Below are 25,211 nucleotides of genomic sequence, written 5' to 3' on the forward strand. Positions count from 1 at the left end.
GATTATTGGTGTGTTAGCTGGGGCTGGGGCAAAACTGTGACACCAATCAGGCCCCCGAGGACTGGAGTTGCCCACCCGAACTAAACCCAGTCAGTGAGTCCTCTAGGTTTAAATGTAATAGTACTACTGTAAATACTACTTTAAGTGTAGTCTTAAGTTCAAGGTGATCAGATCATCCCTGTCTAAATTCATCTATCCAAAGATTTTGGGTTTATATTTGCATGCTGTGATGAAACAGGAAAGAATTTATAAAAGTTATACGACACAGATTCTAAAATATTTATATCGAAAGGTAAGGCAAAACTAATTACATATTGCAAGCAAGCAGACAAACATGACTGATTTTAATGCATAAGTATGACCCATAAGAAAATAGCCCAAGCATCAATGTAACCTTATCCTACTCCTCAGACTAAACTGTATGCAAATAAAGACAAAGGGCTTTCTGAGTTTCTCGAGTATGAAAAACAGCTCAGGAACATGCCTAAATGCCAAAATCAGGTAAGAGCCTTAGGAAAATTACAAGTGCAGAAAAAGGGTGTATTGTTCAGTCACAGGTCATCAGACCACACAGCTGATTTCTGTCTGTTTCTCTGTCTGGTCTAAGCTTATACAGTTGGCCTTTATCTTCCTTTTATGGTGAAGGAAAATGTAGAGCAGTTATTTACGAATGTTGTCAATGGAATCTCAAATGCATATTTCCTGTACATATTGTGAGTCGTACAGTAGGCTATAGACAGTAGAAAATAGACAATGTTTACAGACAGTGTAAAGGGAAAAAGGCCTTTGCCCTTTACATCAACAACCCCTATTCTATACATTACAGAAATAAGAAGAAATCATACTTTATTGTATCAGCCAATGACCACTTCAGACATAAGATAATGCTTGATTAACTATATGATGTGAGTCAAAAACCCATCAATGGTAATCAAAGTTAGGCAATCTTAAAACTGATGACACTACTGGCTAAATACCCCATGTTGACTCTGTTCCTTTACCAGGAGGTAAATACAGGTAGAGAGGGGATATGTGAACCTATAATAAAACAAGCAGAAATCAAAATGTCTTATGGTAGCCTAGCCTACAAAAATAGGATAGGCAGTAGCAATAATAGCCAATACGTCTCTGGCCTAAATACATTTCATACCATCGATTAGTTGATAACAATATTGGCGCCCTTGAAACTTATTTGTAAAAGGCTTTGAATCAAGTGTTCAGTCAGGCAATAAATGATCAACTGCCGTTGGCCTGTTTCCTTTCCTTACTAAAATAAAACGGTAAACGCTCTATTTCCTTTTTTATTTTTATTTTTTTAATCGTTTATTCATAATACAAAATGATCAACAACTTACATTGCTACATCAAACAGGGGCGGTAGCCCTAGTGGTTAGAGCGTTGGGCCGAAAGGTTGCTGGATCGAATCCCCGAGCTGACAAGGTACAAATCTGTCGTTCTTGCCCTGAACAAGGAAGTTGTTCCACGGTAGGCCGTCATTGTAAATAAGAATGTGTTCTTAACTGACTTGCCGAGTTTTTAATAAATAAACGTGTAAAAAAAAGTATAGCGAAACAAAGCACTATTTCCTTGTTCAGAGTTTGAAGCGTATGACTGACGTCATCGCCTCCAATATGCTGTTGTAGCCTACTGTCCACCGTGAAACTGCTCATAAGAGAGCAAGATATTTCACATGGATAACAACACGAACATGAATGGCCGAAACTGTTGGACTATAAATTACTGGTAAGTAGGATAACTACGTTAACGGGTTTACTTCGTTTCTTATTTGGGAACATGTAGCCCTTGATCATTGGGCAAAGGAGTCTTCTGTATGGGGGACTTTTGATAAGAAGCGCAACGCTCGGTCGGAACATAAAGACGCATCGCTGGGGGTATGGTTTTGAAAGCTTAAGGACCTTATCTTTCATATCCGCGAGAGATAATGTACAAAAAACAAAACGTTAAATTGATACACACCTATTGTAGAGTTAGGGTTCCGACACTGCCATATTACAGCGCTTGTCCACGGAAGACAGTCAGTGGACTCGCCTACCTGTGCTAACGTTAATTGAATATCTGCAACTCCAAACACCTGTGTGTAAACAAAAGACAGATGCCACAGACAGATGCCACAGACGTGTTGTCACTGAAAAATACCATCCGCTACAATTGTGCTAAAATCGGTAAACACAGGGTACAGTAAGTGTGGATTTTGTATTTGTTAAATGTATTTAGATTTGATATGAAAATAGAGGGATTTGTTTATTGTACCGCAATTGAGAATCGATTCACGTTGACATGGAGTATTTGGTTTCAGAGCCAATTCGCCCTTTAAACAGAAAATGTACGGTCTTTGGACTAAGGAGTAACCCATCAGTCCAACATTGGGCTAGATAACGGTGTCAAAATCTCATGAAGTCAGACGTTTTAGATTTTCCAAAACTAACATGTAGAACAAATCAAAGAAGGTAAACTCAGGTTGGTAGGATACATTTTACATGTCTCTGGGAATGAACACCAAAAATGTATTTCATTTCCTGAAAATACTGGAGTGGTTGACAATAGACATAGGCAATGATAAAATTAACCAAGACACTATAGGCTGAATTAGTCAATAATCGCCGTTATCCATTGAATACGAGTGTAGCCCAGTCAAATTATAATACAGTAGAACTATATCAATAACAGACATGTATTTTCTGACCAAAGTAAGGGTACTGTAAATGTACAGTGTATGAAGGAATACAATACATTTATTTAGGCTTCATTATATGACAGAATACTGACAGAAATGAGCAGGGGACGCTGTTAAACCATGATCACTAATTATTAGTATTTTGTGACAACTGTAAAATGAACTGATTTTTAATGGTATTTTTGATGAGAACTAATACAGACGTCAATTTCAATACTAAAGTGAGATGTGATCTGTCATCAGATTGTATTGTTTTTAAACCTAATGGTGTTGATATGATCGGGGAAACAATTTTTTTATACCACTTCACACAACCAAAACAATGTTTTTTTTTTAAACAGAGCACTGCCCGAAGGGGGGAGAGGGAGAGATGAACATAGAAGTCAGTCCCATCCCAAAGCTGTACCCAGTCGCAGAGGTCTTCCCATGGAATGAGTTCTCCTACACACCCCGTCTGAGCCCCACAGAGCCCCACGACACAGACGGATGGCTCTCCGCTCTGCCTGCCTTCCACAATCATCATCCACCCTATCCCATCTGTGAGAGAATGCAGCAGAGTGGCACCCAATGCTCTGCTCCAGAGGAGAGCGGCAAGACCGCCACAGACCCTGGAGAGGCTCAGCTGGACTTCTACCGTAAACTGGGCTACTCCCCAGCGCAGGTCCAGACCGTGCTGCAGAAGTTTGGCCTGAACACAGACACTAACAGGATTCTGGGGGAACTGGTGCAGACTGGAGCCAGCCCAGAAGGGATGGAGAAGGAGGGAGCCCCAACTACCATGTCTGTCCTGATTGCTAGAGGGGAGACCCTTAGTAGCCTGCCCCTCACCCCTCCACCAATTTGGGAGGATGCAGCCAGTGAGGAGGAAGATGACCTGAAACCCATAGTGATCGATGGGAGTAATATAGCTATGAGGTGAGTAGAGAATTACATGCTGTGGGTCTGAGGACTGGTTTCCCAGACACAGATTAAGCCTAGTCCTAGTCCTAGATTAAAAGGGGCGGCAGGAAGCGTACCGATTGACCTTGTAAATCGCTCTGAATAAGAGTGTCTACTTAAATGTAAAAAGCATGCTCAATGGAGATTCTTCAAAGAAAGTCATTTTTAGTCTTGGACTAGGCTTAATCTGTGTCTGGGAAACTACCTGTGTCTTGAATTGCTGTTTGCTGGTGATAGTTATAGCAGAATGTATTATTCAGCTGTGTTTTGATAGGGTCCTGAGGACACCTAATTGATTTGCATTGAGGAAGGTATCAGGGGTCTGTGACATCTGCATGTTATGTACATTACTGGCCACTCATCAGGACTCCTCGTACCTCCACCTCCACTACTAATAAGTATTTGAGTCAGCATTAAAGTGCTCTTCAATTGTGAACATTACAAACAAATCAGTCGTGCTCTCAGATCTGTGCTCTAATTGCAGAAAGTGGAGGGGTGGACATAATGTAGACATATAATCACTCTTAATGGATAATGTTCATGGAATACACGTAGATACAGGCTTCGAACCAGCTTTAATCTAATCTCTCCAGTGGCTGTTTCTACAGTGACTGTTTCTAGGAAGGAACTTGTGGTTTGTACTTTACCGGCAGAATTCCCCCTCCTGTCCTCAAGAACAGATAATTTCCTTATTACGCTAAACTCCTGCCCTAACCTAATAATTACGATTCAGCCCTCAATACTCAATCACTATCAGGTGACACAGTCAAATAAAATAAAATTGTATTTGTCATATGCACTGAATACAACAGGTACAACATACTTTTTAAAATTTGATTTTTTTTTATTTCACCTTTATTAAACCAGGTAGGCTAGTTGAGAACAAGTTCTCATTTACAACTGCGACCTGGCCAAGATAAAGCATAGCAGTGTGAACAGACGACAGAGTTACACATGGAATAAACAATAAACAAGTCAATAACATAGTAGAAAAAAAGAAGTCTGTTGTACCTGTTGTATTCAGTGCATATGACAAATACAATTTTATTTAATTTGACTGTTAAATTTAATTTGACTGTGTTACCGGGAAAGGGTTCCTTACAAGCCCTTTCCCAACAATGCAGAGTTAAAAATGTAAGAAAAATGTTCAAAAAATAAAATAGTAACACAATAAAATAACAGTAACGAGACTATATACACAGAGTACCGGTACCGAGTCAAAGTGCAGGGGTATGATGTAATTGACGTAATATGTACGTATAGGTAGGGGTAAAAGTGAATAGGCAAACAGGATAAATAATAGAGTAGCAGCGTATGTGAAAGTGTGTGTGGCATCTATCAAATCAATTTTTATTGGTCACACACAGATGTTATTGCGAGTGTAGTGAAATGCTTGTGCTTCTAGTTCTGACAGTGCAGCAATATCTAACAAGTAATATCTAACAATTCCACAATAAATACCTAATACACACACATCTAAGTAAGGAATGGAATAAGAATATATAAATATATGGATGAGTGATGTTTGAGCAGCGTTGGCTAAGATGAAATAGATAGAATACAGTATATACATATGAGATGAGTAATGCAAGATATGTAAACATTATTAAGGTGGTCAATGGTTACAAGTCTATATGTTTGCAGAAGCCTCACAGTGCTAGTGATGGCCTTGAAATAGAAGCTGTTTTTCTCAGTCTCTCGGTCCCAGCTTTGATGCACCTGTACTGACCTGACCTTCTGGATGATAGCAGGGTGAACAGGTAGTGGCTCGGGTGGTTGTTGTCCTTGATGATCTTTATGGTCTTCCTGTGACATCGGGTGCTGTAGGTGTCCTGGAGGGCAGGTAGTTTGCATGTGTGTGTTACTGTAGTATGTGTGTGTGGGTAGAGTCCAGTGAGTGTGCATAGAGCCAGTGCAAGAGACTCAGTGCAAATAAAAAGGGGGTCAAAGCAAGTGGTAATGATAGCCATTTGATTAACTGTTCAGCAGTCTTATGGCTTGGGGGTAAAAGCTGTTCAGGAGCCTTTTGGTCCCAGACTTGGCACTCCGTTACCGCTTACCGTGCGGTAGCAGAGAGAACAGTCTATGACTTGGGTGGCTGGAGTTAGTCTGGAGGAAGCCTCAACCTTTTATCTCCCTCCCCCAGCCACTGCACCATGTACTTCTTTGGCTTCCTTCCCACTTTGATACACACTCACACCTAAACAGGCACATCTCTCCCTTATTGCTCAGGTATGCAAATCTGAGCATGCAAATCAGTTCAGTCTAACAGGAACAGGCTTGATTGCGTTGCATTTACTGACTGTCCTTTGATGAGGATAATACATGTACACTGCGGTCAGAAAGTATTCAGACCCCTTGACTTTTTCCACATTTTGTTATGTTACAGCCTTATTCTAAAATGGATAACATAAATTGTTTTCCTCATCAATCTACACACAATACCCCATGATGACAAAACAATAACAGGTTTTTAGAAATGTTTGCAAATGTATAAAAAAATGAAATGCCTTATTTACACGTGTTCAGACCCTTTGCTATGAGACTTGAAATTGAGCTCAGGTGCATCCAATTTCCACGGATCATCCTTGAGCTTTTTCTACAACTTGATTGGAGTCTGTGGTAAATTCAATTTTGGAAAGGCACACACCTGTCTATATAAAGTCCCACAGTTGACATTGCATGCCAGAGCAAAAACCAAGCTCAGAGACAGGATTGTGTCGAGGCACAGATCTTGGGAAAGTAACAAAAAAAATTCTGTAGCATTGAAGGTCCCCAAGAACAGTGGCCTCCATCATTCTTAAAATATAAGAAGTTTGGAACCACCAAAACTCTTCCTAGAGCCGGCCGCCCTGCCAATCTGAGCAATCGGGTGAGAAGGGCCTTGGTCAGGGAGGTGTCCAAGAACCCGATGGTCACTCTGACAGACCTCCAGAGTTCCTCTGTGGAGATGGGAGGACCTTCCAGAAGGACAACCAGCTCTGCAGCACTCCACCAATTAAGCCCTGCATTGTAGAGTGGACAGACGGAAGCCAGTCCGAATCTAGGGAAAGATGAACGGAGCAAAGTAAAGAGAGATCCTTGATGAAAACCTGCTCCAGGACAACGACGCTAAGCACACAGCTAAGACAACGCAGGAGTGGCTTCGGGACAAGTCTCAATGTCCTTAAGTGGTCCAGCCAGAGCCTGGACTTGAACTCGATCGAGCATCTCTGGAGAGACCTGAAAATAGCTGTGCTGCGACGCTCCCCATTCAACCTGACAGGGCTTGAAAGGATCTGCAGAGAACAATGGGAGAAACTCACCAAATATAGGTGTGCCAAGCTTGTAGCATCATACACAAGAACACTTTAATCGCTGCCAAAGGCGGAAGACACATTTCAGTTGAATGCATTCAGTTCAACTGACTAGGTATACCCTTTCCTTTTCCCAAAGGTGCTTCAACAAAGTACTGAGTAAAGGGCCTGAATCCTTTAAAAAAATTGTTTTTTTTACAATTTAATCAATTTTAGACTAAGGAATACTTTCAGAATGCACAGTGTACATTTACCAGTGCAACAGTCAATCTTTACCATAACACGTTTTTGTTAAAGGTAGACTCAGCAATATGACTTAGATGCAAAAAGTAAACGGCATAGTAGGGCCCTATAAAATATATTTTTTTGTCTGATTCTGTAATTTTTCTCCTGTGTTTTCATGTTTTTGCTCTCAAGGTTACACTTTATTAATAGAAACTCCAATTTAGTTATTTAGTTCACAATTCTTCCACCACATCAGGAGACAACTTTTGAAGTCTGGTTAAAAAAATAATAATTTCCTTTTTATTTTTGGGTATAGTTACCCTTTAATTCCAGTGCTCACCTAGCAAGATGCTGTTTAGCTGTGTTTATGTGCGCATATATGGTACGTTTTGCCAAATAAATACCCACTAGATTGATACAAATAATCATTCTCATTCTGCTAGGTAAGCAAACATAGGCAACATTTTAGTTAACATTAAGTTGAGAATGTTTTTGGGAAAGCCTTTCCATCTACTAGAATAATTTTCATTAGCATCATCTGGGGTAATTAAAATCCAATTTATTCATATAGCCCTTCTTACATCAGCTAATATCACAAAGTGCTGTACAGAAGCCCAGCCTAAAACCCCAAACAGCAAGCAATGCAGGTGTAGCAGCAGCTGATGCATTCTGTTCATGTCTTATGATAAACTTTTAACATTTTCCCTACTAAGTTCAATAGATTTTTGTATATTGGTCATCAAAAAGAAAGAAGGACCAAGGCACTCTTCATATAATTAATTCAAATGCGATTACAAAATTGATTGGACACACCTAGTAAGCAATACTATACACATTAAAAAGTGAAGAACTGTAGCTATGTTATCATAAAAATACAACTCCAAGCTAGAAATATCAGAACACTTAGAAAGGTAGTTCTAACCTTAAATATGACTGGGAGAAGTGTCAAGAATAAGAAAGCAATATATTCCATAGTACACTAGAACACAGCAAAACATGAACAACAACAGTTTAAACATTTTCCCTATATAGTGCACTTATATTGACCAGAGTCATAGGCACTATGTAGGTTATAGGGTGCCATTTACCCTGACCACACAAATAAGTAATTGCGAACGTGATTTGTTTGCTTGCTCAACAGTTCATTTCTATTGCCCCTCTGTTGTAGCCACGTGAACAAGGAAATGTAGTGTACAAAGAAGGATTTGATTGGCTTGCTTGCTCAGCAATATTTATTTCTATTGCCTCTGTTGTAGCCACGGAAACAAGGAAGTGTTTTCCTGCCTGGGAATCCAGCTGGCTGTGAACTTCTTCCTGGACAGGGGTCATACTGATATCACTGTGTTTGTTCCCTCATGGAGGAAGGAGCAGCCCAGACCAGATGTCTCCATCACAGGTAGGATGTTGGGAATACACCACACAGGGCCCAATATTTACTTCCTTTTCTGTATCACACAACAGCCCTCATTGTAGCCTATGTAATCCAGTAGATTTCCTCCTCAATACATGGGTGGACATGGGTGGACATTTTGTTTTCGGCACTCAATGGAATTTTGAGTTTATATGCTTTTTAAAATCAGAGATGGCACATAGAGAAAATTATTTAATACCTTCAGTGGTGTAAAGTACTTAAGTAAAAACACTAAGTACTACGAGTTTTTTGGGGGTATCTGTGCTTAACAATTTATATTTTTGACAACTTACTTTTACTCCACTACATTCTTAAAGAAAATGATGTACTTTTTACTCTGTACATTTACCTTGACCCACAAAAGTATTTCTTACATTTTGGATGATTAGCAGGACAGGAAAATGGTCCAATTCCCACACTTATCAAGAGCCTGCTCATCACTACTGCTTCTGATCTGGCGGACTCACTAAACACACATGCATTGTTTGTAAATTATGTTGGAGTGTGCCCCTGGCTATCTGTAAAAAATAAAAAAAAATAATAAAGGAAATCGTGCCACCTGGTTTGCTTAATATAAGGAATGTGAAATTATTTTTCACTTTGAATCGTTAAGTATATTTTAGCAATTACTTTTGATTCTTAAGTATATTTAAAACCAAATACTTTTAGGCTTTTACCTGAGTAGTTTTTTTTACTGGTTGACTTTTACTTGAGTCATTTTCTAATAAGGTATCTTTTACTTTTACTCAAGTATGACAATTGGGTACTTTTTCTACTACTGAATACCTTATGGGATATATTGACTGCAGGAAATGTGCATACAATCTCAATGATTGAGTAGAGAGTGTCTCTTTGGTCTGGAAAGGTAAAACATTGTTGTGTTTGAGCAAGAAACAATATACCATTTGGCCTTTGTCAGTTACGGAACTTGAGGCAAACAACTTAGGCACGAAAACGGATTAGGGTTCAATGTGATGCAACTCCCGTACTCTTGGTGAGAGCAGTGTAGAGAGCAGGAGGGGAAACAGTATTTTTCTGTTTCCAAATTGCAACTTGTGTTGAACTTTATCTCCAAACCACCTCTTATTCATCTGATTAAATTAGGGACTTTTCTAAACATCTTTATTACTTCCTGCTGTAGCACATAAAAATTGTCCTCTCACGATGAGCTGCTGCTGTGATGACAGGATGCTTGGCTTGGCTGACTTATAGTAACTGTTATTGCCATAGCCAATTATCCTCATGCCTTATCCATTGCCAATTTATGCCAAAAGCCAGCTATATCGTGTATGCTCAAATGTTTATATGATGTTTGTCTCAAACATATAGATATGTGCACACATCTCTCTAATATATGCAGTGAGGGGGAAAAAGTATTTCATCTCCTGCTGATTTTGTACATTTGCCCACTGACAAATAAATTATCAGTCTATCATTTTAATGGTGGGTTTATTTGAACAGTGAGAGACATAATAACAACAAAATAATCCAGAAAAAAACACATGTCAGAAATGTTATAAATTGATTTGCATTTTAATGAGGGAAATAAGTATTTGACCCCTCTGCAAAACATGACTTAGTTCTTGGTGGCAAAACCCTTGTTGGCAATCAGAGGTCAGACGTTTATTGTAGTTGTCTACCAGGTTTGCACACATCTCAGGAGGGATTTTGTCCCACTCCTCTTTGCAGATCTTCTCCAAGTCATTAAGGTTTCAAGGCTGACATTTGGCAACTCAAACCTTCAGCTCCCTCCACAGATTTTCTATGGGATTAAGGTCTGGAGACTGGCTAGGCCACTCCAGGAACTTAATGTGCTTCTTATTGAGGGACTCCTTTGTTGCCTTGGATGTGTGTTTTGGGTCGTCATGCTGGAATACCCATCCACTACCTATTTTCAATGCCCTGGCTGAGGGAAGGAGGTTCTCACCCAAGATTTGATGGTACATGGCCCCGTCCATCATCCTTTTGATGCGGTGAAGTTGTCCTGTCCCCTTAGCAGAAAAACACCCCCAAAGCATAATGCTTCCACCTCCATGTTTGACGGTGGGGATGGTGTTCTTGGGGTCATAGGCAGCATTCCTCCTCCTCCAAACACGGCGAGTTGAGTTGATGCCAAAGAACTCCATTTTGGTCTCATCTGACCACAACACTTTCACCCAGTTGTCCTGTGAATCATTCAGATGTTCATTGGCAAACTTCAGACGGGCATGTATGTGTTTCTTGAGCAGGGGGACCTTGCGGACGCTGCTGGATTTCAGTCCTTCACGGCGTATGATCTCATGATCATTGCAACTCCACGAGATGAGATCTTGCATGGAGCTCCAGGCCGAGGGAAATTGACAGTTCTTTTGTGTCTCTTCCATTTGCAAATAATCGCACCAACTGTTGTCACCTTCTCACCAAGCTGCTTGGCGATGGTCTTGTAGCCCATTCCAGTCTTGTGTAGGTCTACAATCTTGTCCCTGACATCCTTGGAGAGCTCTTTGGTCTTGGCCATGGTGGAGAGTTTGGAATCTGATTGATTGCTTCTGTGGACAGGTGTCTTTTATACAGGTAACAAACTGAGATTAGGAGCACTCCCTTTAAGAGTGTGCTCCTAATCTCAGCTCGTTACCTGTATAAAAGACACCTGGGAGCCAGAAATCTTTCTGATTGAGAGGGGGTCAAATACCTATTTCCCTCATTAAAATGCAAATCAATTTATAACATTGTTGACATGCATTTGTTGTTGTTATTCTGTCTCTCACTGTTCAAATAAACCTACCATTAAAATGATAGACTCATCATTTCTTTGTCAGTGGGCAAACGTACAAAATCAGCAGGGAATCAAATACTTTTTTCCCCTCACTGTACATATAGATATTTTTCAATTGAGTTTAATTGAAAGATGTAAAATATCTGATGCTCATCAATTAAACTTTGTCCTTTTTAATATGTGTGTGCCAAATATCATATCAACGTTGAGCATACACGCTATAGCCGGCACACTATCAGAGCATCTTAGTTGCTCGAGTTCCAATTAAGTTTGTCAACAAAGGATGACATGTTTCCCCCAGGAGAGAGAGAACATGGGAGAAACTTGTCAACAAAGGATGACATGTTTCCCCCAGGAGAGAGAGAACATGGGAGAAAGTAAAGTGTTGTGAAGAATTTGTTGCCTGGTTAAAAAAAACATCTTACACAAAGATCAGGGGGAAACAAGTGTATGAGTATGTGAATGCATGATTGATCTTAATACTTAATTGATGATTAACTAATTGAATAGTTATCTAACATTAATATTTTTCTCTACTCTAAAGATCAACACATTTTGCGTGAGCTGGAGAGAAAGAAAATCATGGTGTTCACCCCTTCGCGGCGTGTAGCGGGCAAACGTGTGGTCTGCTACGATGATCGCTTCATCGTCAAGCTGGCGTACGAGTCAGACGGTGTCATCGTATCCAACGACACATACCGTGACCTTCAGGGCGAGAGACAGGAGTGGAAGCGCTTCATCGAGGAGAGGCTGCTCATGTTCTCGTTCGTCAATGACAAGTAAGTCTTGTGGTAGCTTATTATTAACCGTAAAATGGCACACTGGATTAATAACTCATGTTTTAACTGATAATGCAGTTGTTACAGATCTATAACTTTCATGAATGAGACATTATAAATGCTTATGAATGTTTAACTATTAATATATGCAAATTATGCATTATTGTTTAGTATACATTAGCCACAATGTAGTATCAATCTAAACTCCACTCCCCCTCTCTCAGGTTCATGCCCCCTGATGACCCCCTGGGTCGCCATGGTCCCACCCTGGAGAACTTTCTACGGAAGGTTCCTCGGTTACCACGCAAACAGCCATGTCCTTACGGTGAGATCACATCTCTACTGGGGTCATCCTGTGGTTGACCTTACATATGGGTGGGGGGAACATTTCCAAATAATTATTAACAAACGGACACAAATACTGTAATGGATGTAATAAATGTACTGTATGTGCTTAAACTCAGCGGTACTAATTAACTCTTGTTTATATTTCATGAATACAGGAAGGAAATGCACATATGGAATAAAGTGTAAATTCTACCACCCGGAGCGAGTCAACCAATCCAATCGCTCTTTGGCTGACGAGCTGCGGGAGAAGGCCAAGCTGCCCTTGTCACAACAGAAACACCCCACCACAGGTCCTGGACTTGCCTATGGCCTTTCCCTGGAGGAGCAGATGGCTCAGAAACTGACCCTAGAACAGTGGAATGGCTCCTTGAAGAAAGGCCTCACCAGTGAGAATGTTCTTCTTCTCAAGGGAGGTCATCGCTCCAGCTGGACGTCCCCAGCTAAGAAGGCCAGCACCAACCGACATTCCCTGACCGACCTGGACTCGGCCCTGGCCAGTGGCTCTCAAGAGAGGCTAGATTCTGGGCTGGGCTCCTTCGAGAGCCAGGCATCTGACCCCTCTAGAAACCACTGTGATCACTATAGCAACGCTGGGTACAGGAACTGCCAGTCAAAGTCCGCCCCCAGTATGAAACAACAACGCTATTCTCTCCCTAGCGACCCGCCTTGTAACTGCTGCTCCCATGCTCCTCAGCCTTCAGGCCCCAGTGCAGGATACCAACAACACCACAGCCCACACCATAGCATGGGCCCAGCCAGCACCCACAACCCAGACATGATGACCTACTACCCCCCTTGTTACCCCAACTATGGAACACCAATGTATCCAGTTAGTATGCATCAGTATAGCCACCCCAGTGACTTCCAACAGCAGGGCAGGGTCCACCGTTCACAGCAGACCTTCTGGTCGGACCCGTTTGGGACTTATCCTCAGACTCTCCATTGCATTGCTCAGGTGGAGCAGCAGAGACACTGGTCCCCTGCCCGGACACAGCCGAGCCCCCATGGGGAGTGCAGGGAGAGGGAGGATGTCAGGAAGAAGCTGCTGGCCATCTTTAACGGCCGTCTGGTGGACAGGGCCATGGACATGTTCCCCCATCTCATGGACCCACAGAGACTGGCTGCTGAGATCCTCACCCTGAGATCCTCTCAGGGCCTGTGATTGGCTCGTTGCTCTGAGATGGAGGGATTTGTAGTTTTTTTCAGTTGAAAGAGTCTCTTGAAAAAATGTCCAAGTTACTATAAAGATCTGTGTTTCCACTTTAGGGAAACATTGACCTTCCTACTGTATTTGCTTTGCCAAATGTGTTCTTGCCAAGTGTTTCAGGAACTAGGTCGCTTATATTGCCTCGAACATAAAACCGGAGGCAATTGATTGTTGATGCAAGTTGTATCTATTTAATAACTCTTTCTAGACCCTCGAGTGTATTCGATGGGTAAAAGTAATGTATTTGAGGAGCAAAATTCTTACAGAATGCATGTACAGTGGGGCAAAAAAGTATTTAGTCAGCCACCAATTGTGCAAGTTCTCCCACTTAAAAAGATGAGGGGCCTGTAATTTTCATCATAGGTACACTTCAACTTTTCCAGAAAATCACAGCAATAGTTGCCCAGCAATAGCCCCAAAACATCACTGCTCTAGAGATCTGCATGGAGGAATGGGCCAAAATACCAGCAACGGTGTGTGAAAACCTTGTGAAGACTTACAGAAAACGTTTGACCTCTGTCATTGCCAACAAAGGGTATATAACAAAGTATTGAGAAACTTTTGTTATTGACCAAATACTTATTTTCCACCATAATCTGTAGGATTTTTAATGAATTTATTTGCAATGTGATTTTCTGGATTTTTTAAATCTCATTTTGTCTGTCATAGGTGAAGTGTACCTATGATGAAAATTACAGGCCTCTCATCTTTTTAAGTGGGAGAACTTGCACAATTGGTGGCTGACTAAATACTTTTTTGCCCCACTGTACATAGGCCTTAGGGCACTATTATAGACAAATGTTTCAAGATGAATTATGACATAAAAGGTATTATCGGCACAGTGTGCCATAATGGTGGTCACAGCTAACTGTCTAGTACGGTCTAATACGGTAGTGAAGTAGATGCTCTATGGGTCAAGTTCATTGAAGAACATTAATGTCCAGAGAAGAAGTATAATTGTATTCTTAATTAAAAAAAATACCTCTATAATCAAGTCAATAGATATAGACCAGTATAATATTTTTTGCAATTTTCTACTATCTACTTTGTATTCATTCTGTGTGTAGCAATGTGAGAGCAGATGGCTTGTGTATTATTGTTATAATTTCAGATCGTTGTTCAGTGCCCTGCTACAATGCATTCAGAAAGTATTCAGACCCCTTCCCCTTTTCCACATTTTGTTATGTTATGCCTTACTCTAAAATTGATTAAATAAAATATTTTTCTCATAAATCTACACACAATAACCCATAATTACAGATCAAAAACAGGTTTCTAGAAAATTGTGCAATTAAAAAAAAAATATTTAACCCAAAAAGCAGAAATGATTTACATCAGTATTCAGACCCTTTGCTATGAGACTCGCAATTGAGCTTGGGTGCATCCTGTTTCCATTGATTATCCTTGATGTTTATACAACTTGATTGGAGTCCACTTGTGGTAAATTCAATTGATTGGATATGATTTGGAAAGGCACATACCTCTCTAGATAAGGTCCAACAGTTGAGAGCATGTCAGAGCAAAAACCAAGCCATGAGGTTGACGGAATTGTCCATAGAGCTCCGAGACAGGATTGTGTCGAGGCACAGATCTGGGGAAGGGTACCAAAACATTTCTTCAGCATTGAAGGTCCCCAAGAACACAGTGGCCTCCATCATTCTCCAATGGAAGTAGTTTGGAACCACCAAGACTTCCTAGAGCTGGTCGTCCCTGTCAAACTGAACAATCGGGGGAGAAGGGCCTTGGTCAGGGAGGTGACCAAGAACCCGATGGTCACTCTAACAGAGTTCCTCTGTGGAGATGGGAGAACCTTCCAGAAGGACAACCATCTCTGTAGCACTCCACCAATCAAGCCTTTATGTTAGGGTGGCAAGACGCAAACCACTCCTCAGTAAAAGGCACATGACAGCCCTCTTGGAGTTTGCCAAAAGGCACCTAAAGACTCTCAGACCATGAGAAACAATATTCTCTGGTCTGATGAAACCAAGATTGAAGTCTTTAGCCTGAATGCCAAGCTTCACGTCTGGAGGAATCCTGGTACCATCCACTACTGTGAAGCATGGTGGTGGGAGCATCATGCTGTGGGGATGTTTTTCAGTGGCAGGGACTGGGAGACTAGTCAGGATCCAGAGAATGATGAATGGAGTAAAGTACAGAGAGATCCTTGGTGAAAACCTGCTCCAGAGCACTCAGCCCCAGTCTGAGGTCCTAAGGTTCACCTTCCAACAGGACAACAACCCTAAACACAATGCCAAGACAACGCAGGAGTGGCTTCGAGACAAGTCTCAATGTCCTTAAGAGACCCAGCCAGAGCCTGGACTTGAACCCAATCGAATATCTCTGGAGAGACCTGAAAATAGCTGTGCAGTGACACTCACCATCCAACCTGACAGATCTTGAGAAGATCTGCAGAGAAGAATGGGAGAAACTCACGAAATACGTGTGCCAAGCTTGTAGCGTCATACCCCAAAACACTTGAGGCTGTAATCACTGCCAAAGGTGATTCAACAAAGTAGAGAGTAAACGGTCTGAATACTGTTGTAAACTATTTATTTGTAAAATATTTGCAAAAATTCTGAAACACTGTTTTTGCTTTGGCGTTGTGGCGTATTTTGTGTACAGTAGATTGATGAGGGGGGGGGGGGGGGGGGGGGGGCGGTTTAATCAATTTTAGAATAAGGCTGTAACGTAACAGAATGTGGGGTCTAAATACTTTCCGAATGCACTGTGTGTGTTCATTAGCTGCCAAGGGAGTTTTTTTTATTTTCTTCAGTGTGCATGGAGTTGTGGTGTGAATACAGGCAATTCATAATTTCAGTTTTCGTATCAAGACGTGAGATGGGTTAGATCATGCACAGTGTGACCAAGTAGCAACACAGAGACACAAAGTGGTGACCAGCCAAAACAGATGGAATCTGATGTGGAGTATCAGAATAAAATGTTATAAATTAGTCTGTGAAAGTTTATCTCCCCAAATGTTTATAATGTTTTAGACAAAGCTTTACAGATGAAACATGATGTGACAATGGATAATATGTAGGAAAGTTATTTCGTTTTGTCACAGTTTTGGTAGTGGTACTGATAAGCTTTCATCTTTTGGAGGAGTTGTAAGTCTTTCTACTGCAAAACTTCTGTTGTGACTCACTGTGCTGGGAGCTGTTCATACGTGCTATTCACTGCTATTATTACTGATGGGAAAATATAATAGTTATTTTGAGAATGAGGAAATTCACCAAACTTCTGTTGTGGGTTTAATAAATTCATGACTCATTTTGAGGGAACAGTTTCTCCAATATTGCATTGTCTTACTTTATGTTGTCACTCCTTCGCAACACTCGTCCCTCTCAGTGCAGGAGGAATAGTTGTGCTATCTGACATAAGACAATGCCATCAGTGTGCTTCCATTGTACTGCTCCTTCCACTAATAAGGTAGCCTAGTGGTTAGAGCGTTGGGCCAGTAAACAAACGGTTGCTGACTTGCCTAGTTAAATAAAATATTGACTAGGTCGCTTGTCAATACACACACACACACACACACTGTTTCTCATGACGAGGAACTAGACCAGGGGTGTTTTTTAATCAAACTCAACTGTTCAACTTTTTCAGTGATGAAGACATGGATGTCTCATGGTAGGGTGGGGTATTCAAAATGGAGGACCATTTTCTGAATGTTTTGGCAAATGTCAGGTTCAAAAATAATCCCTTTCTGACCACTTCTACCATGGGCAAATATTTATGCAAGGTATAGAATTCACTAAACACACCCGGTTTCACACAGATATACAGATGAACAAACACACATCCAGACTTGACCTGTCATTTTCCCAAAGAAGGCAGAGAGATGTTTGTTACAGTTTTAAAGGTTTAAAACATAATTACTGCTGCAGGGTCACATGAGGGCTGACTGGGGAATTAAGGTTACGTCTCAAATGGCACGCTGTTCCCTATATAGTGCACTACTTTTGATCAGAGCCCTATGGGCCATTGTCATTAGTATGTCATTTGGGACGAAGCCATAATGTTGACTTGACAGAAAAACAGTTACTACTGTTATTAACTTTTTTTCTAGTGAAAACTGACTTAAGACAGTCCGTCACAGTTGATGTCAACTGTTATGATGTTAATGACCGTTATACTGTATGGTGGTTACAGGATTACTGATCTAAGGTCTTGTTATAACAAAGCTACCAGCGGTGTAACAGAAAACAGAAAGATATTGTATGCCATCATCCCGCGAATTGCACTGTCATCAGGAAGGAAGCATAAGCAATAACAAAGTGTTCAAGAACAGTGTAGTATCGGGTAAAGCTTGGGAAAAGGTTTAGGGCCTCAAAAATCTCAGATGTGGATGTACAGTAACACCCCCTGCGGGACTGATGAAGATGGACAAACTGACAGCAGCCCGTCAGTGAGATGATGTGATCTTGTTGGACAGAAATACTCTCTGAGGGACTGTGTGTGGAACATGTTGCAGTGTTCTTTCATCTCCACAATTGCACAAAAGTCCTTGAGAGCAAATATATGACTTTGTTACATATGAATCGGAAATGTATCAAATATGACGGATGATTCAACGTTTTGAGGGAAGGGGTAATTATATATACAAAATTATAGTCTCTGCCTGTATCAACTTCACATTGACCAATGTCTCACATGACCTCAGTGCGACCTCAATGCATGCTTGTTAGGCAGCCAGGAAGACTCCCAATCACTTGGACATGCTGTAATCAGTTTCTAGAACTTCTATACTTCAGTACATGGTGAAATAAGGCCAGATTAGAGATTCCTCCAAATTGATCTTAAATCTTTTTTGAAAGTGTGGAATTTTCTCAGAAACATCCTGTAGGTCGTGTTGGGTTCTAGTTTGAAATACTTGCTAAACTAGAAGTTAATGGGTACATGTATGAGTAATGTATATTGTGGGGTCAATGGAGGTTGGATAAGAGCTAGGGGCTTGGAGAGTTACTAATTAAGGTAAAAGACAATCACATGGTTGTGGTCACTGATAAAGGTGGATAGCTGTGGATTAGTGAGGAATGTGGGCAGAGGTCAGGTCACTTGAAGGGAGAAGGAACAGTTTTATCACACACATCACTTAAGTTCCTGCCTAGCAACAGAGATGTATTGGCTGTGGAGATGTGCAAAGAGTTGACTCTGCCCAGTAGAGGGTATATATGTACTTGTGGAGACAATGTTAGTTTTTAACCTAATAGCCGTAATAGGTGGTTATACCTGTTTTACCTGAAGGCTGGGAGAGGAAATTAAGATTCAGAAGACTGCCCTTGGGCTTTTCCCATACAAGGGGATCAACCTGATCAGAGGGGTACATCAAGTTGAACACCTTGAGTCTCTGGAGACATTTGAAGTACATGATGATGACATATTTGCTGTTACTTACCCACGGTCAGGTAAAACCATGCATCTGACATAGTGTAGGTTATAGGACTATACAGTACTTACTACAGAGCGACATGTAGACTACACTACAAAACATATTAAATTCTGCATGAATTTTGGGATTGTACTGTGAATGTGCAACGTAATCTCACAAATGCCCAGATTATATTTCTTTAAAAAACACAGGAACTACATGGATACAGAATATTTTGTCCCTATTGTATCATGGCGATCAAATGACAGAGGGATGTAAAAAAATGCATGCTATTGATTTAATTGATTGATCAAACACATCTATAGCCTCTTCAATGCACATGATAAGTGTGTCATTGTGAAATAACCTAAATATATTTATTTCTTAGTTCTCGGGGGCTCTTGGTTTGACCATGTTGCTGATTGGTATGCTCAGAAAGATTCATTTGATACCCTTTCACTGACATTTGAGGATATGATCAAGGTAAATTAATGTCCATAATGATCAGATCACAAAACAATGGATTGCATATTGGTAAGACTAATCAAACAACAACACAACAACAATTGCTTTCAGGACACACGAGGTGCAGTTGTCAGGATATCAAACTTCTTGGTTAAAAACCTGGATGATAAAACCATTGACACAATAGTGGACAAACCCTCCTTCAAGAACATGAAAGAAAATCCACAGGCTCAAAATGATATACAGCATCCTGCAATTTTTGAACAAAGTGGATCCTTGAATCGAAAAGGCATGGTATGTTCATATTAATGAAGTTAATTTAAATTAATGGTAAAAAATTCACCAAAGAAAAGATAAAAATACTAGTGGATAGTTAGTTGAAATGTTGTTGACAGTTAGTTGACTACTGAACATACAAATAATCTATTTGGGACTATCCAAATACTGCGCATTCACACTGCACCTTATCCCAGGGCTAAGAGCCTCCAAGCCCTGGGCTAAGGGAGATTTTAGCCCGGGGCTAAGCAAGTGTTCTTGCACATTCTAAAGTGGGATAGCACCAACCTTAGCCCTGGGCTAGTACAAACTTTTTGGGGCTAGCCCCAGAAACACGGTGCAAAGATATCCAGTGAAACTGGATTGTTCTACGTCTAGAATGCTCACTGTCCAATCACAAAATCTGCACTGTTACTTCATTTACATATACTCGTGATGCCTGCACGCTATTTTGATAAGGAAATTGGTACTATTTCATCCTGAGGACAAAAACCCATAGGGCCAGATCGAATTTCAGAAGTGAAACATATTGATTGTTTCCGAGGTCAGATTGGCAGACAGCAAGGTTTATACAAACAAACTATCACTGTTGGAAACTAAACGCTAGGTTAAAAGCAAGAGCAAATAATGTGCTAATAAATGTCTTATTGCTTATAACATTGGTCGTGTGTCAGAGAACGAATGTTGGTAGCATGTTGTTTGTCTGTTAGCTCAGGGTTTTGGAATACAAGCTTAAATCCTTAGCCAGGGCTAAAGCTTAGTCCAGGCTTAATAAATGCTTGTGCGAATGCAGGCTAAGCTAGCCCAGGCTAGCCTGGGGCTAAGATAGCCCAGGGCTAAGACCAATGCAGTGTGAAAAGGCCTATAAAGTGATACCATACTGTCTGTTATGTCTCTAATCGGGGAAGGTGGGGGACTGGAAGACTATGTTCACAGTGGCCCAGAGTGAGATGTTTGACAAGATCTACATGGAGAAGATGAAAGACCTTCATTTGACTGGGAGCTGTGAAAACGTGTCCTGAACACAATGGTAGTGAAAGCTTTCACCAGCTTGGTTGAAGATGTCAGAAAAACGGATCCAGATGCTTGTTGTTGATTTTACTTGTTGATCTGTCGTTGTTGATCTGACAAATTGTACTCCAGTTGTGTGAATCACTCTAAATATGTCACTTTTGGGGGATATAGGTCTAACTAGATTGGAAGAAATGATAGTCAGTAACCGAAAGGTTGCTAGATCGAATCCCTGAGCTGACAAGGTAAAAATCTGTTGTTTTCCCCCTGAACAAGGCAGTTAACCCACTGTTCCTAGGCTGTCATTGTAAATAATAATCTGTTCTTAACTGACTTGCCTAGTTAAATAAAGATTAAATAAAATACATTTAATTTTTAAAAAGCACTTAAAGGCTTCATAATTTATAAATATCATGTTTGATATTATCTCATAGATCTCATAAGCTTGTGTTAACCTCAGACTTTATTTTCGGCGCAAAACCCTATTCTTTCCCCATTCACTTTCACATTGGAACTGTTGAACGAACCAGAGGTAAATCATTTCCGGGTTTTAGAACTAAAAGCTGGCGAACTCTATTGACTATTGTACCCAAAATGCAACGCGTATCTTAAGCCTACTGCGCATGCTCATTTCCACCATTTGTAATATCTACTTTCTTTTCCAAATGTAATCGTTCAGGTTGCAATAATGCAGCTAAATATGAACGGTACTTTATCCGTCCATGATTTTGCCACTGCAAACCGACGTTGACATTTTTGCAGGCGGCGAGACCGATTCACTCAGCAACGAGGGATTTATTTTCCTTCGCCGCAGTAGCTAATTAGGTGACGTTATTTTCCACTAATGTTGAAGCAAGGAATTATGTTGTAACGTTATTTCTGTGGCAAACAACAGTTGTAAACTGTCTGTCAGTGTCAGTCTGGTGAATGAGTTAATGGACTGAACGGTAACGCGAATTGGGGAGTTCACGTAGCTGTCAACAACTTTGACTTTGTAACGCCTTCGCTAACTAGAAGCTAGCTGGCTAGTTAGCCCTGACAAGAAGACAACCATGTGGCAAAGCGTTGGTCTAACTGTGCTGGTTATTGTGGCAACCCTTGTGTGTGCGTTGCTCTTCATGGTGTTTGGTAAGTAACATAATATTTTGACTTAATTTTTTCAGTTTTCTTGAATGTAATGTGAAATGACATTACTCGGACACAGCTGTGAAACGTATTAGCTGTTAGGTACAGTAAGCTAGCTATGTAGCATTCAGCCATGATTATACTTAGTGCTTGCCATGGTGTTTCATATCCAGAGCTACCTGCCATCTATCTTTCTTTAGTGAGCAGCGACTGTCTTGACCTTTTTCATTCTCAAAATGTTGAGTAGGTAGATCAACGTTGTCTATACAAAGAATAATCTCTCAAGACATCATGTTATTAGAGGTTTGTCCCTCATAGCTGTTATTAATTGGATCAGTTTAAATAATTGATACATATCAGTTGTGTTTTTTTGTGCTTGAGCAGTGTTCGACAGGATTGTCTTGAAGCATCATCCAGTCAGGCAGTCTCCTGTTTCATTATCATATCTTTGTAGGCTACATCTAATTTTACCTATAATAATAATAACCCTATCTGTCTATTATAATCAAAAAATGTGATGATCAATTGTTGAGGCCCAGTTACATTAATTTATGCATACCTGTGTGTGGAAAACAAAGACTTATTTGATGTTACGTTTTGCACTTTATCTTGTGTGTATATACACTGAACAAAAATATAAATGCAACATGCAACAATTTAAGATTTTACTGAGTTACAGTTAATCTAAAGAAATCTAGTTAATGAAATACATTAATTATGCCATAATCTATAGATTTCACATGCCTGGGAAGAATTTTTTGGCAGTATCTGGTGTGACCACCATTTACTTCATGCAGCGGGACACATCTCCTTCGGTTTTGCCAACCCACAGTTTCATCATATGTCCGGGTGGCTGGTCTTAGACGATCCTGCAGGTGAAGAAGCTGAATGTGGAGGTTCTGGGCTGGTGTGGTAACACGTGGTCTGCGGTTGTGAGGCCAGTTGTACGTACTGTCAAACTCTCAAATGAGGTTGGAGGTGGCTTATGGTAGAGAAATTAAATGATCTGGCAACCGCACTGCTGGACATTCCTGCAGACTTGAGACATCTGTGGCATTGTGTTGTGTGACAGGACTTCACATTTTAGTGATGTTTTATTGTCCCCAGCACAAGGTGCACCTGTGTAATGATCCTGCTGTTTAATCAGCTTCTTGATATGCCACACCTATCAGGTGGATAGATTACACACCTATCAGGTGGATATAAATGCTCACTAACAGTGCCGTAAACAAATTAGTGCACACAATTTGAGAAGCTTTTTGTGCATATGGAACATTGGTGGGATTATTTATTTCAGCTCATGAAACATGGGACCAACACTTTGTTACATGTTGTGTTTATATTGTTATTCAGTGTGTATATAAAAATAAATAACAACAAATTAATTGTTTGATTCATATATGGTCACTGTGCACTTTCTATTGAGGACTTTTGTTCTTTTTGGCTCCTCAGGTTGGTATGTTGTCTGGCAGCTCTTTCTGTCCAAGTTCAAGTTCCTGCGTGAGATGTTGGGCGACACCGGATCTCCACAGACAGAGACCCAGCCGTCCGAATCAAAGAGCAAGCATACCTCTCCTCCTACCCAACGCCAGAGGCTCAAGACTGCCCGCCAGAGGGTCGTTCCTCCTGAAAACACTACATAGATGACCACACCCATCTGCTACCAGTCTCACCCTGTCCCCCTATTCACCAACCCTCTTCACTCTAGGAAACCGCGGTGGACAAAATGAAACCCCTTACTAAATGGCATGATGTCGAATGTCATACTATTCCGATGTCCATGCATACTACTCCCCTTTCCACTACCTTACGACGTCCTCGTCGTAGACACTTGATACTCTACTTTTCTCTCCTGGACACTCTTACGAGACTACGTATAGCTGCTGATGTTATAAAGGCACAGACCATCAAATCATGGGACATTCTGTGTACAACTTGTTCATGTTTCAAATATGTATTTTAGCTGTTCACAGTATATGTACTGAGCAGCACATCCAGTCTCTTCACTTGGCCTTAACTGACACTGCAACATGGTCAGCTCTGACTGGCTGACACTGCAATATGGTCAGCTCCCACTGGCTGTCATGCTGCTAACACCTGCACAGGGAATTGCTGCTAACACCTGCACAGGGAATCTGTTTCTCCATGATCACACAAGTGAATTCTCTGTCATGACTGTGTATGTGTGCATTTTGAGAGTTTGTTTATTTGAACATGTTTTTGTAACAAAGCCTATATTCTGACAAACCTAGACAAACTGTTGTATAAAACAGGCTCATTTGTTAGCATTTGCTTTCAGAAGCAAAACAACTGCTAGAACAAAAAAAACGGAATGTAACAATTTGTATAACTGATAAAGTTCCTTGTCGTGTTCATTTCACTTTATTTGTAACCAAAGTGCAATGAAAGGAATGTTTATTTTTGAGGTTATTTTATTGTTGGTCAGAAATTAATACATATACAGTACATTCAGAAAGTATTCAGACCCCTTGACTTTTTCCACATTTTGTTATGTTACAGCCTTATTCTAAAATAAAAATGTTTTACCCTCATCAAGAGGAAACACAGATCCCCTGTGCCTCGACACAATCCTGTCTTGGAGCTCTAACGGACGATTCCTTTGACCTCATGGCTTGGTTTTTGCCCTGACATGCACTGTCAACGGTGGGACCTTTATATAGACAGGTGTGTGCCTTTCCAAATCATGTCCAATCAATTGAATTTACCACAGGTGGACTTCCAAGTTGTAGAAACATCTCAAGGATAGTCCATGGAAACAGGATGCACCTGAGCTCAATTTCCAGTCTCATAGCGAAGGGTCTGAATACTTATGTAAATAAGGTACTTCTTTTATCAATCTGCAAAATGTCTAAACAGTTTTTTTCTTTGTCATTATGGGGTATTGTGTGTAGATGAGGACATTTTTTAAATTTAATCTATTTTAGAATAAGGCTGTAACAAAATGTTAAGTCAAGTGGTCTGAGTACTTTCCGAATGCGCGAGTACTTTCCGAATTCGGCTTGCAAGCGTCCCCCTTTTCCTCCAAACATAACGATGGTCGTTATGGCCAAACAGTTCTATTTTTGTTTCATCAGACCATGGGACATTTCTCCAAAAAGTACAAGGTTTAATCCCCATGTGCAGTTGCAAACCGTAGTCTGGCTTTTTTATGGCAGTTTTGCAGCAGTGGCTTTTTCCTTGCTGAGCAGCCTTTTACTGTGGATATAGATACTTTTGTACCTGTTTCCTCCAGCATGTTCACAAGGTCCTTTGCTGTTGTTCTGGGATTGATTTGCACTTTTCGCACC

The 25,211-nt window shown here is 40.7% G+C and overlaps 2 protein-coding genes across 2 annotated transcripts; both read left to right on the forward strand.

Moving 5' to 3' along the window:
- Positions 1-1,615: 1,615 nt before the first annotated feature.
- LOC110488087 (ribonuclease ZC3H12A-like) lies at positions 1,616-13,894 on the forward strand. Its single transcript, XM_021560090.2, has 6 exons — positions 1,616-1,743; positions 3,037-3,610; positions 8,412-8,551; positions 11,866-12,100; positions 12,325-12,425; positions 12,604-13,894. Exons 2-6 carry the CDS (start codon positions 3,066-3,068, stop codon positions 13,608-13,610), a joined length of 2,028 nt encoding a protein of 675 aa, XP_021415765.2. The 5' UTR covers positions 1,616-1,743; positions 3,037-3,065; the 3' UTR covers positions 13,611-13,894.
- A 7,491-nt stretch (positions 13,895-21,385) lies between these two features.
- On the forward strand, positions 21,386-24,276 carry LOC110488088 (small integral membrane protein 13). The gene is made up of 2 exons (XM_021560091.2): positions 21,386-21,906; positions 23,356-24,276. Exons 1-2 carry the CDS (start codon positions 21,831-21,833, stop codon positions 23,544-23,546), a joined length of 267 nt encoding a protein of 88 aa, XP_021415766.1. The 5' UTR covers positions 21,386-21,830; the 3' UTR covers positions 23,547-24,276.
- Positions 24,277-25,211: the final 935 nt, after the last annotated feature.

The sequence above is a fragment of the Oncorhynchus mykiss genome, chromosome 32 (assembly GCF_013265735.2).
Source record: "Oncorhynchus mykiss isolate Arlee chromosome 32, USDA_OmykA_1.1, whole genome shotgun sequence".
Taxonomy (NCBI): domain Eukaryota; kingdom Metazoa; phylum Chordata; class Actinopteri; order Salmoniformes; family Salmonidae; genus Oncorhynchus; species Oncorhynchus mykiss.